Below are 14,771 nucleotides of genomic sequence, written 5' to 3'. Positions count from 1 at the left end.
AGAAGATACAAGAGAACTCCACAAGACATTTGCACTATGTCCATAGTCAGAAAATTCAAGTGCCAGCCAGCCCACTGTTGGCCTTGATATCTTATTAGAATTTGTACAGTAGCTCTATGAAACGTTGCTGTGAACTGATACTGTAATCAATAAAGTGCTTTTAACCAGAAAAAAAAAAAAAGAATTATATTATGAGCCACATTTTTAATTTTTAACCTTTTGGTAGTCTCATTTTATAAAAAGTAAAACAACAACAACACACACACACAAAAAACCCAGGTGGAATTAATTAACAATATATTTTATTAAACCTAATATACCCCGAATATTATCATATAAACATTCAACATACATTAAAAAATTAACAAGACATTTTGCAACCTTTTTTATACGAAGTCTTACAAACTGGGTGTATTAGCCTTACAGAGTATCTTAATTTGGATTAGCCACATTTCAATAGCTACATGTAGCTAATTTTAGATGGTGCGGCTTGAGATTTTACAGGTGTGGGTCAGGCACCAGTTCACAGTATCCCCTCTAAGCCACAGAAGACATGTGACTCTCCAAATAGTCTACTGCTGAATTCTTGACATGTGAACGGTTGGGGAGGTATTTCAGAGAAAAGAGCTCTCTACAGAAATCCTCCTTTTCTAATACTCAACCTTTTATCATCCTCTATATAGATGAGTTTAAGAGTCACAAAATAGGTTTTCTCTCACTTCCTTTTCTGCAGTTGTCACAGTAGGTAGGGTCACTTTGGACAGTATCTACATTGTTTGGGGTTATTAACCAACATGCCTATTTTTAACATTGTGCTACGTAACTATTTCAATCGTGTCTCAAGTTCTTGATGGTTCTGGCAATTTATTTTTGACTACAGTGATGGCTTTCAATAACAATAAATAACTTTAAAACATTATATATTTAATTTTAATCTCACAAAGTAATAACTAGCTTTATTAACCTTCCAAATTTAAAATATCATTAAATTAACCTTCCAAATTTAAAATATCATTAAAAAACACAAGCAACTATAGACTATGTATGATTTTAAGCACGTAAAGAAGAAACTAGCTGATCGCCACCTACACTTTTAATTCTTTTATAATACTTACCTATTAAGGCTGTGGTAAACCGATTCATGGAGAGAGGTTCTAAATACATTGGTCCTTCATAGGCAGACTCCAGTTCACTCCTGACATAGTCCCTAAATAAGTAAAATGGTAAAAATGTTTTAGATACACTCCAAGCAAATATGGAAAAGAAAAGCAGCTAAAGCACAGTATTCTAATAAAAAGCATGGTATTATGTTAATAACATCTCTCTCCATATGTATACTGAGAAAAACTTAGGTATAAAGAATTATGTAAGGATAGACTTCATTTCCTTCTTCTACACACTGGATCAGAATTTACCAAAAGTGAATTTTATTATGCATAAAAGACAGCCAAAGCACTACTTTATGGGATTTTCTTTCTTTCCAAGGCCTTATTAAATAACTATTCCCAGTAAAAAAAAAAACCACTGAGACACCATCCCTCAACCCTACTGCTTAACTGATAATACTACCTCAATAGTATTACATCAAATTTCCCCCTCTTGTGGCTCCCTTCCACTATCCTGGCTATCTTATTTTCCCCAAAGTTTTATCCCCACTTGTACTTAGTTACAAGTAAATCACAAACCAGTTAGAAAACTGGCTCACAGCAAAACAATCCTTAGAAACTGTCACTTTTGACTCTATCAAGAATCTATAATTATGTTTATAATATGTAAGTATGCTACAGATTTATTTTGAAACAAAATTTTTTTAAAAGATTTTTAAATATTTATTTATTTGACAGAGAGAGAGATCACAAGTAGGCAGAGGCAGGCACAGAGAGTGGGAAAGCAGGCCTCCTGCTGAGCAGGGAGCTCAATGCTGAGATCATGACCGGGCTGAAGGCAGATGCCCAACCATCTGAGCCACCCAGGCGCTCCATTTTGTAACAAGTTTTAAATCACATCTACTATTTCTTTTAAAATTGAATTCATTTAACATATGAGTACTGAGAAATAAGATAAAAGCAGGAAAGAGCCTTTACAAACTGAGAAAACAGAACTTCCAGTGCATATCCAGGAAGCACAGGAAAGGAAAATTTAACTTACTATCAGTAAGCTAAGTAGTAACACTAGAAGGCTATGGTCTTAAGTTCCTGACAGCAGATAAGGAAATTTGTGTAAAAAAAATTCTCCTCTTCTTCAATTACTGAATGCTTTGTTCATTGTACTTAAAACAATTTGAATGTTTCCAGTATTTCTGAACAAACCCACGGCTGTATTTACTTTTTTCATGAAATTACTTCCTATTAGGCAATCAAGTTGAAATCCTTTAGGGTAGCACAGCCAAATAAGACATGACCCTTACATAATCCGCAAGGAGAGTACTGCCAAAAAAAAAAAATCAAAATTAAAAACTAAAATATATTTTATGAATGGAAATAGTTTGGGGGATAATTATAAAAAATCAATAATGGGCCTAGATTCATGGGTGATTTGGCAATTCTCTACCATTCTTTGATGACTATTTACAGCAAATAATAAATCAATAGTCTCTTTTTACTGAAATTCTCAAGAACAATGATTTTAATGCAGTGGTGGGTGGTCAACAAGGGGTGATTTTGACCCTGACAGACATTTTGCAATGTCTGGAGACCTTTTTAGTTGTCACAATTTAGAAGGGCTGGGGCTGCTGTGAGCAGCTAGATTAATAGTGCTGCCACAACATTCTACAGTGCATAGAAAAGCCCCACAACAAAGGACTACCCAGTCCAGAGGTCAGTGGTTGAAACTCTGTGAGAGGCATAAATGCTATACATGCAAATTACATATACATACCTGATTACTACATTACTATGTAATTATCAATGTGAATTTATCATGTTTTATAAGTTTGGGGACAGAAAACTGAAGAATTGAGAGAATTATGAAATATAAATTAAAATACATAAAAATATCACTTAACATTTATGAAGTCTTTGAAAATACTATTAAAGAAAGAAATTTACATTTAAAAGAGCTCTAACGTGAGTCTTAGGCCTCTAAAGCCAAATAATTACTTTGTGGCCACAGCAGATCCCTCTCCAATAGGTCCAATTACAAAGAGGGAAAACCCACAAAGACAAAAAGCAGATTGATGCTTGCCAGGGGCTGGGTTATAGGAAAATGGAAAGGACACATAATGGGTACTGAGTTTTACCGTGGGGTGATGAAAATATTCTGGAATTAGATAACAGTGATGGTTGCATGACATTAGGAATTTAATATATGCCAATGAATTGTTCACTTCAATTTTATGTCAATTCAATAAAAAGGAAATAGGGATACCTACAAAAGCCCTACTTCACTCTCAGGAAGAGATCAAAGTTGCTCCCAAAGGGCTCAGTCCCCAGGAGATCTCTCAAGGAGGGTGGGGGAGGGAGAGGAATTGCACAGTTGGGTTCCTTGACATGTTTTCTCTTCCTTGTTTGCTTTTGTCATCATATTAGTGATGTTTTATTTTTTATATATAACACAGCAAACCCACTATTCACAATTTCTTATTGCTGAAACATTTAACTGTTTTGTATTGTTTCCTACTTTAGTTTACCTTTTTTTACAGCTTCTTTGCCTTTTAAGAATTCTAACTTCACATAATGAAATTTGTAAGGAAAATTAACATTCTCTATACTTTTTCTTTTAACCTCAAAAAGAATTTATTGTAAAATTACATGTTGCTAGCACACTGCTACACTCTGGGAACACTACAACAGACAAGAGAGACACAATCCTATTAGCCATGGAGCATAACAAACCAGGAGGAAAAACAATCATCAAACATACTATTTAATCTAATAATTAATTACAGTTGTGATAAATGCTATAAAAACAGAGAATGATTTTTTTAGTTCTTTTTCGGTATCCATATTTCATGACTTTGTGATTTGACAAATTATAGGACATTAAGGAAGATATGCCTTCCAGAAGAATAACCAACCTTCAGGCCCTAATAACAACACCATGGTATTAAGCAGCTTCCTCCCACTAGCTCTCTGTGGTGCAATCCTCTAGGACCCTAAGAATAGCTCTCCTCAATGCTGCAACCTCCACCATTAATGTGTGACCTGAGCCACTGAACCAATCATCCTACCAAAGAAATTAACACCTTCTTTAGGCAACTTAGACCCTTTCTCCTTTGTTCAACTCCTATCTATTAAGACAGTCCTTCAAAATCCTCCTTGTTGGGCTGACTCACCAGTAAGCCCCACCACAGCAAAGAGGGCCAGGCCCAGAAAGCCTGTAATCCCTCTTTGGGCCAGCTGAGCTAGGCTTGCCAGAGCCAGGGCAGTGGCTTTAGTGAGGGCTGAACTGCTGGTCTCAGAAGGAATAATGAGCTGTCCCTTCTGAAAGAAGAATCTGGACTGCATCCCAAACTGTACGGAAGAACTAAAACAGAAATCAATGTTTGAACAAAGATCTTTATATCTAAGTTATGAACGACTTCACAGCATCCCACGCTGACAACAAAAACTTGATTACTCAAGTGTCAACAGAGTGGGTCACTCACAATGTAAATAAGACAGTAAGCCAAATAAGAAGGATCCAGAGAAGGTATTATGCAAAATCCCATGAGTCATTTTAGGCCAAAAATTAATCTGATGCAATAGCCATGAAATTCCAATTTTTTTCTTTTTTTAAAAAAATATTTTATTTATTTGACAGAGAGAAATTACAACTAGGCAGAGAGGCAGGCAGAGAGAGAGGAGGAAGCAGGCTCCCTGCGGAGCCGAGAGCCTGATGCGGGGCTTGATCCCAGGACCCTGAGATCATGAGCCAAAGGCAGAGGCTTTAACCCACTGAGCCACCCAGGAGCCCCAAATTCTAATTTTTAACAAAATTTTAACAATTCTTTTAAGACTGAATCAGATGAAATGTTCAAAAGCAGTATTTGATTTTTCAATTTTGATTTTTTTAAAGCTGTTTAAAAGTTTTTTTTAATCTAGAACATTTAAATAGTAAAATGTATTAAACTGGTCAGAAGCAAGAATCCCTGCCATCTACTTATAACTGAAAAAAATCCTTCCTTTCTTAAACTTTTTTCATTTGTGCAATTTGTGCAATACTGACAATCAACCCCGAGCAATGATAAACTAAACACTGAAAATCTACTTCTCTGATCCCCTGTGCTAGCCTATTCTCCAGTGACTAAAACTGTGGGGGCATAAGAATGTGTGAGATATATGAAAAGGGCCTCAAGGATAGCTTGCAATTAGAAAAATTCTTGCTATAAGGAGAAGCATACAAGTTACAAAAAAAAAAAAAAAAAAAAAAAGTAACAACAAAATCTAGAAGCTTACCAAAACTCACCAACAACTGACCTTGTAACAATCTCTTAAGGAACCTAACAACCTAGAACAATTTGTACACTCTGGCCACTTAATGCTTTCAAACTGTTAATTCCAGAGAAACCTAATCTACTTTTACAGAGAATTAAGCCATGAGCTCTCCAAGCTTTCTTATGCAATATGTGCAAACAAAAGGTAATGCTCAATTTAAGGGATCCCAGATATTGAGATGTTCTAACACCTGGATTTGAGTACCTAGTATAACCCTAAACAATGTGCTAGTAATTGTTCATTTACTTACACTGTTCTTTCTTAGCTTCTTGGTGACCCCCTACAGAAATATTTAATGTCTGGAGCAGATAATGTTCAAAAGAAGAAAATATATCAAACACTGAAACGGGTCGATTTTATTCCTGTCAAAATTAAAAGCTAGGTACAGAATGATAAAATTCATTTTAACAATTCCTTTAACAGCAGTGGTTCTCAACAGAGGAAAATCTTGTTCCCCAGGTAAGCATATCTGACAATTAGGGATACTCTGTGGTTTCACAACTGCTGGAGAGGCTGTGTTCTGTGATCTGGGGAGCAGAGGCACCAACATACTATAATACACAAGACTGTCCCCAGAGCAAAGCATGACTTGGCCCAAAATGCTAATAGTCCTATAACAGAGAAACCTTAAATGAGACAAATTTTCATGAAATGGGGAGCTTATTATCTGTATTTTACATACAAATAACTTATGGGGAAGTTTTACATTTGAAATCCTACTTACATACCAGAGACCAGGATGAAAAGAAGTATACTTTCAATCTTATGAAACCCAGGGGCTCTTAATTCAACTTACACACATACAAAACAGCCATGTTAGCTCATAAATCTAACAATAAAACAAGGAATTTAAGAATATTGGAGCTTAGGGGTGCCTGAGTGGCTCAGTTGGTTAAGAACCTGCCTTTGGCTCAGGTCATGATCCTTGAGTCGAGTCCTGCATCGTTCCCCATAGGGGACTCCCTGCCTAGCAGGGAGTCTGCTTCTCCCTCTGACGCTCCCCCTTCTCATGCTCTCTCTCTCTCTCATTCGCTCTCTCAAATAAATAAAAAATAAAATCTTTAAAAAAAAGAATAAGAAAAAGAGCTTAAAAATTTGAGAGAAAAACACACAACTGTGATGTAAATCAAGACCATACCCCCAAAGGAATGGTCACGTTAGGTGTCAAGTTTTTTTTTCCCCTATAGTTCTGAATAGTCTCAATTTTTTTTCTTTTTTTTTTTTAATATTTTTTTATTTATTTGACAGAGAGAAATCACAACTAGGCAGAGAGGCAGGCAGAGAGAGAGGAGGAAGCAGGCTCCCCGCAGAGCAGAGAGCCCAATGTGGGGCTCAATCCCAGGACCCTGGGATCATGACCTGAACTGAAGGCAGAGGCTTTAACGCACTGAGCCACCCAGGCACCCCAGTCTCAATTTTAAAGTAGGATTGATCCTGGAAAATATATTCCTTACATCACTCAAAATGAAAAACAGAGTTTAGTAATTTTAAGAGTTAAGGAACCTGAAACATAGAAAATAAAATATTAAATGGTCATACTACATCAACCGAGGTCACAGATTTTCTAAAGTTTAATTCCTCTGAACTATAAGTAATATCCATTCTAGACATATTCTAAACAAGTTTTTATTTACTTAATGGTGATCAGCTTCATTATCTGAATATATATCTTTTTTTTCTTTAAAGATTTATTTATTTGAGTGGAGGGAGGGGCAGAAGGAGAGGGAGAAGCAGACTCCCCACTAAGGAGAGAGCCCGATGCGGGGCTGGATCCCAGGACCCTGGGATCATGGCCTGAGCCAAAGGCAGATGTTTAACCAACTGAGTCACCCAGGTGCCCCTATTTGAGTACATGCCTTAAGGGAAAATAGAAACCCAGCTTTTCAAGAACTTATGAAATTTTCACTTTGCAATAACTTTTTATATAGCCAGTTTCTGAAGTACCAAATAAATTACTTAAATTAATTACTTAAATTAGCCAAATACTGATTTTCCTTCTTAGTACCATACTACACTCTGCCTTGATATAACTAGACTGAATGGTGAAAAATATCTGTAAATCATATAACTGATAAAGGACTTCTATCTAGAATTGAGATGTATTACAACCCAATAATAAAAAAGACAATCCAATTAAACAATTGGCAAAGGATCTGAATAAACATTTCTCTAAAATGATTTATAAATGGTAATGAACACATGAAAAAATGCTTAATATCATTAGCCAATAGGGAAGTGCAAATCAAAACCAGATGAAATATCATGTCACACTTACTACGATGGCTATACTAACAAAGATTTTAACAAGTGTTGGCAAGGATATGGAGAAACTGAACCCTCATATATTGTTGGTAAAAATAGTACGACTTTGGAAAATAGAATGGCAGGGGCACCTGGCTAGCTTAGCAGGTAGAGCATGCAACTCTTGATCTTGGGGTTGTAGGTTGGAGCTGCATGTGGTGTAGAAATTAAAAATAAAATCTTTAAAAAAAAAAAAGAGGGAGATAAAATAGTACAGCAGTTCCTCAAAATGTTAAACACAGATACCATATGATCCAGCAATTTCACCTTAAGGTATATGCCCAATAAAAAATAGTACACAAAACCTACCCATAATGTTCACAGCACTACTCATATTATCCAAAAAGTGGAAAGAACCAGTGTTCATCAATAAATAGATGAACAAAATGTGGTATATTCATATAACAGAATATGATTTGGACAGAAAAAGTACTGATACATGCTACAACATGGATGAACCTTAAAAACATGTTAAGTGATAGAAGCCAAGGCATGAGAGCACATACTGTGTCTATGTGAAATGTCCCCAGTAGGCCAATCCATAGAGTCAGAAAATAGACTGACCGTTGTCTAGTCTTAAGGGGAAGGAGATTAATGGAAAATGGGGAGTGACCACTGATGGGTACAGGGTTTCTTTTTGGAGTGATAAAAATGTTCTAAAATCAATCGTAGTGATGGTTTGCATAGTTCTGTGAACATACTAAAACCATTGAGCTGTAGAGCTGTATCCTTTAAATAGGTATGTAAATTTTATCTCATTAAAGCTGTTATTTTAAAAAAAGATACTTAGTTATAAAGTTGCCACATGAAATCTGAACCATTACATTTTTTAAAACTAAAAACTTCAGCCTTAGAATTTTATAAATGTAATACATTCAAGCCTCAATATTTATAAATGTGACATATTATGAATAATTTAAGGATAATACATCCTTGCTAAACTTGTTTGAGACAGCACCATCTACTACACAGTATAATAATAGAATTCTAAAACATGCTTAGAATTTAGAAAATTCTAAAACATCTTGAAATTTGTTAGTTTAATAACAAAACTAACTCCATAAAATAGGCATTGTCTTCCTTTACATTTTCAAAAAAGCAACTTACCAAAGTAACATATTGACTAAGTAGTGAAACTAGTTCATACCCAGTCTGAATCTAAAACTCATTTTCTTCCCCCTAACAATGCTGCCTCCCTATGAGGAATAAGCTAGCAATCAGAAAACTTACATTCAAGTTAAAGTCTGAGATTGTTCATTCCCAGCTATTTGCCCACTTTGGTTTTTTCTTCTATAAATCCAAAAGGATTATTAATAAGGATCAAAATGAAATAAAAATGGGAAATATTTTTGTATACTGTAAAATTTATTATAATTCTTTTTGCTTTTCTAATAAAAGTAAACTTTAAACATTAGAAGAAACATTCCTATAAATTAAAAATCAAAAGTTAAAATTTCCACCAGAAGAATGGTCAGAAAGAAGCTGGTCTTCATTTGTGACATTGTCAGGATTCCCTTTATCCTTACATAACAGAAGTTTGACCTCTAAAAAAGTATGGATGGTAATACTATATATAAAAACAGAGCTACATGTTTTCAGCCATCACTACACCATTAAACCATATAGAAACCAAAAAAGCATGAGGGAGAGGGCAGGATCATTGTTTTCTCACCCAGAATTATAACTAATAAAAGCAACAATTTTCATACCTCTATCTTCAAGTTTAGGATTTTGAAGATTAATCAAAGAAACCATATCAACTCTAAAAGGCTATCATTATATAGAGGTACCATTGAAAGTCATTTTTAAAAGAATGCTCATAAAACACTGCTACACAATCAAAACAAAACGTAAGAATGTTAGTTAAAATTCATTGAGCATGGGGAGCACTCTTGATTTTAACCTGGGTCGTGGTCTCATGGGCCATAGGATCAAACCCCATGGCAGGCTCCGTGCTCTGTGTGCAGTCTGCTTGTCCCTTTCCTTCCCCCTCTGCTCCTCCACCCGTTTGCTCACTCGAGCTCTTGCTCGCTAAAAAAAAAAAATTGAGCACTACACCCAAAAAACCAAATAATCCAACTAAAAAATGGGCAAAAGACACCAACAGTCATTTCTCCAAAGATGACATACAGATAGCCAACAGACACATGAAAAAATGCTCAGCATCACTCATCAGCAGGGGAAAAAAAAATCAAAACTGCGAGATATCCCATCACACCTGTCAGAATGGCTGAAATCAAAAACACAAGAAACAGCAAGGGTTGTCGAGAATGTGGAGAAAAAGGAACCCTCTTGCACTGCTGGTGGGAATGCAAACTGGTGCAGCCAATGCGGAAGACGGTATAGAGGTTCCTCTAAAATTTAAAAATAGGGGAACCAGGGTGGCTCAGTTGTTAGACATCTGCCTTCAGCTCAGGTCAGGATCCCAGGGTCCTGGGATCGAGCCGGACATCAGGCTCCCTCCTTGGTGGGAAGCCTGCTTCTCCCTCTCCCACTCCCCCCGCTTGTGTTCCCTCTCTCGCTGTGTCTGTCAAATAAATAAATAAAATCTTTAAAAAAATAAAATTAAATTAAAAATAGAACTACCCTACAATCCAGTAATCACACTACTGGGTATTTACAGTAGGCTACAAAGACACTAATTCAAAAGGATAGATGCATCCCTGTTTACTGGAGCATTATTTACAAAAGCCAAATTGCAGAAGCAGTCCAAGTGTCTACTAATAGATGAATGGATAAAGGAGATGTGGTGTGTGTGTGCACACGCACACACACACAGGAATATTATCCAGCCATAAAAAAAGAATGAAATCCTGCCATCTGCAATAAGGATAGAGCTAGAGAGTATGATGCTAAGCACAATATAGAAAGACAGATACCATATGGTTTCACTCATATGTGGCATTTAAATAAACAAAACAAAAGGGAAAAAGAGTGAGAGACAAACCAAGAAACAGACTCAACTATAGAGAACAAACTGAAAGTTACCAGAGGGGATGTGGGCAGAGGGAGGGAGAATGGGTAAAACAGGTGATGGGGATTAAAGAGTACACTTATCATAAGCACTGACTACTGTATAGAATTGTTCAATCACTGTATTGTACACCTGAAACTAATATAACACCATATGTTAAAATTGTATTGGAATTAAAAAACTTTTTAAAAAAAAGGAAAAAAATTCACTGAGTACTTACATGTCAAAATTATGCTAAGAGCTTTATATGGTTTATCTTACTGAATCTTTACAATAGCCTCTTAAGATATTACCACCATTTTACAGGTAAGGAAATTGAGAACTATCTTTCTAGTAAGTGACACTGAGGTTATACAGTAATAAATAAGGAACATGGTATTTGAAACTCTCCAGTCACCCATCCACTTATCCAAAAGATATGGCACTTATAAGTGGCCAGGCACTCATCCTCCCACAAAAATGATGAAACAGAAGCATATATACTCTACTGCATTATAATCTACAGACACAATTTTTGCTTAAAAATGAATAAAGATAGAGAAGTATCTCTACCTGGAGCTTGAGCTCAGATTCAAAGGTGTCCTGGGTAAGGCCACAGGAAGACACTATGTAGGGTTTGGGGCTGGTGGTACTGCAATGGGAAGGACATCATGTTGTCTGTGTTAGTACTAGCCCCTGGACTCCTATTCTAAGCTATGTGGAAAAAGATGCTACAAATCTACTTCATGTTCCCATGAAGGAGTCCAAGACACAGAGACACACTCGTGTGACACAAAATTAGAAAACTCATGTCTTCACTTTAGGGTAAAACACAGCTCAGGTGAAGCACTGTTAGGATTACAAGAAATGTAGCACTACCCTGGTAGCTCCAGATTTTGCAACTTTGACACCTGAGGACATGCCATGGGCAAAACAGATGTCAGTGAGCAAAACACCACCTTCCAAGTACCATTTTGAGTAGAGGAAATTGACCAGACAGGAAGAGAGGAATGGAATGTGAGAAGACTGAGTTTCTACGGAGCACTTTGGTGCTTTTGAGAAATAACTGGGTATGTATTGAGGACGATGAAGGTCCTACTTCAACAACAAGGGACGAGAGTCAGTGACTTTTTTATTATTTTCACTCTTTCATATCCATGAACGTGGTGAAAACTGGGAGATATTAAAAATAATCGGAAGGAAATGCCAAAATTTTAACAGGTCTGTCTCTGGGTGGTGTAATTTCAGTTGACTGTTACTGCCTTTAAATTTCTGTATTTCCCAAGTCACCTATAATGAATAGTGTTATTTTATAATCAGAGAGTAAATACAGTTTCTACATCAACCATTCAATTCTAGTAATATAAAAATGCTATTTTAAGATTTTTAAGCCCACACCAAAATCTGTTTTTCAGACCTCCAGACAGCTACATCTTGCTAAGTATGCAAAGTAACCATCATTCTTTTTAGGATCGGGAGTATATTTCATTATGGTTATACATTTCAAACAAGATAAAAGAAATTAGAGGTGCCTGTATGGCTCAGTCAGTTGAGTGTCTGACTCTTGATTTTGACTCAGGTTATGATCTCAGGGTTGTGAAATCAAGTCCCACATGGAACACTGCACTGGGTGTGGAGTCTGCTTAAGATTCTTTCCCTCTCCTCTCCCCCCACAATTTACAAGTGCACTCTCTTTAGAAAAAAAGAAAAGAAATTACACCCAGCAAATTTATTTATAACCATTACATTTACTGTATGGCTTTTAGTTTCCCTGTATTTTAACACTCTGTTCCAAAGCAGGAAGCTCATTTTCCCTGGCAGACCACAGTCTTAAAATTTAGGACTAGCAGACCTAGGCAAACACAGTATTAAAAGTTGCGGAACATCTGGGCTATACCATGAAACTGACCAAATAATTTATATAAATCATCCACTATATACATGGTTGCACCGATTCTCAAGCAGCATAAACTGCCTTCCTAAAATGGTTAAAGTAATCAAGTCCGTAATTGTTCAAATGTTCTACAGCTTGTCTTTATAAATTCTTTTCTTAGGTAATATAGAAAAACTCATTAACTATCTCTGTAAACAAAATCTCAAAGCTTACTTCATGTTAAGATAGTTTTTTAAAAGCAGAAATAAAATTTGAAGCATAACCCCAGCTATTAATTCAATACAACAATATTTATTTAAGAAACAAATACTAAAAAAACAGTTTGGGATACTTAGCAAAGCCGTAGCTTCTTAACAGTATTCATGAAACATATGTTTTCAGTAATGAACAACTTTAAATTCAGTCATACATTTCAAAAATCAGGTCACATTCTTACCTGGAGATTTGATGCCCAGCATAGAGGAGCAGGGCAGTCAAAAAATACAGGTAAAGCTGAACCAGATGCTGCCTGGGCAAGGTTAATAGCACAACACTTAAAATATAACCTGGAATAGAAATAAAAAGAGATTATAAATAAAATACGATTCTAATTTAGTCTCCCAATTAATCACACTAATAAAAAGAGCATAAAGTAATTATTTTACAATTAAGTTTCAACAACTTTGAGGTTTTTACTTCACTACCAAAGTAAGTTTAATACAGTAAAAACCACTATGGGTTATCTGTTGAAAATAAAGCATTTTTCACTTTTTTGTAGATTATTCTACTTTATAATCAAAACAACACACAAAGGTACAAAAGGACTCCTCTCATCATCTACCCTTTCTTGATGTCCGCTTATTTGTTCTATATCAATTCTCTTATTCTCTAGTCCAGAGGAAGAACTGTCCTTAATGTCCATAAGGCTGCCTCTTCCACTTGACTTAAGGTCTTATTTTTCCAACTCCTAAACACCCTCGATCTCCGACATCTCCCTTCTCCCTGACACCAATGCTCACCTCTCTTTTCAATGGATGTATAGTGCTCTTCCTCCAATCTTGAAGAAAAACTTCTCTTCATGCTGATTTTTCCCTTTTCTATTACCCATTTTTCTCATTCCACAATGTTATAAACTATCTCTACTAGTGCTTCCATTTTCTAGCCATCCACTATTCCCTCTTTATCCTCTACAACCTACAAACTCTACAAAGCCCTGCTTACTAACTTCCACTCTAAAAAACCTCAGCAGTCAACTGCTTACTTGTCAAATGTAAAACATCCTGCGTATCCTTGTCCCAGCACCTGAAGCAGCCACCCTCAAAACTAGCTCCTTGAATTTTCTTTAAACCTCCAAATTCTCCCCTTCACTTTTTTACTCCCCAAATGAACATAGGAAATTTAGTCCCTGAACAACTGCTTTTCTCTCCAAAAAGTATCTAACTCAAAGAATTTATGTTGTTGCTTCTAATATACTATTCCAAATATATGTTATCAATAGTTACTGAGCACCTACCTAGTACACACACAAAAAAGTCATCATTTCCTACTCTAAGACATCTCATATCTCATGATGCCAGACATACACCACTTAAATGTTCTCATATGCATGTACAAACTGAGTTCCCCCACTCCTCCCTCAACAGGCTAGCTCAGCCTCTTTTTCTCCTAAATCCCATTCACTCAGACTCAAATCCAAGTCGTCTTTTCTGTCACCACCAAGTCCTGCTGAGTCTTCCCCATAAGTCTCTTGGGCCACCCATCCTTTCCAGTCCCTGTGCCCCACCCAGTGCACTCTGTAATATGCAGTGCACCAACTGCTATTCATCTTGCAGTCTCTTTCCATCCTCATTCATCCTGTGCTTAAGTATAAAACGAATCCTTTCATCTAGACAACTCTCTTGCTCTAAAAACCTTCAAAAATTCTTAACTTTTCAGTCTGATACTTTAGGTCTTAGGACATCTGGTTCCAGTCTAATCTTCCATAACCGTTTTCCACTTATTAATGAGTCTTTATTAGGGCATGGTTATCTCTTCTCAGTACCCAGTGCTCCTCTCATACTTAAAGCTCAGGAATCAATCATGCTTAAAGCTATGGAAACAGGAAACAGGAGCAATTTTGTTTAAGAACAATCCAACAGAAACTAGAGATAGGTATTTCTATTTGCTTTTAATTTCCTAAAATAATTTTTCCAATTTATTTTAATCCCTATCTCAAAGGACTTCAGAGGTA

The 14,771-nt window shown here is 36.1% G+C and overlaps 1 protein-coding gene across 3 annotated transcripts in view; it reads right to left on the bottom strand.

Moving 5' to 3' along the window:
• Window positions 1–14,771, bottom strand: part of RNF145 (ring finger protein 145) — a 57,148-nt gene that overhangs the window by 28,564 nt on the left and 13,813 nt on the right. For all 3 annotated transcript variants that reach the window (XM_045998881.1, XM_045998879.1, XM_045998880.1), the window contains exons 4-5: window positions 12,999–13,107; window positions 1,116–1,207 (exon numbers count right to left, since the gene is read on the bottom strand). In XM_045998881.1, coding sequence (XP_045854837.1) covers window positions 1,116–1,207; window positions 12,999–13,107 — 201 coding nt within the window. The remainder of the gene's footprint in view (window positions 1–1,115; window positions 1,208–12,998; window positions 13,108–14,771) is intronic.

This window comes from Meles meles, chromosome 3, assembly GCF_922984935.1.
Source record: "Meles meles chromosome 3, mMelMel3.1 paternal haplotype, whole genome shotgun sequence".
NCBI lineage: Eukaryota > Metazoa > Chordata > Mammalia > Carnivora > Mustelidae > Meles > Meles meles.
Note: the sequence above shows the minus strand (reverse complement) of the source record. Positions and strands in the feature narration are given on the sequence as shown.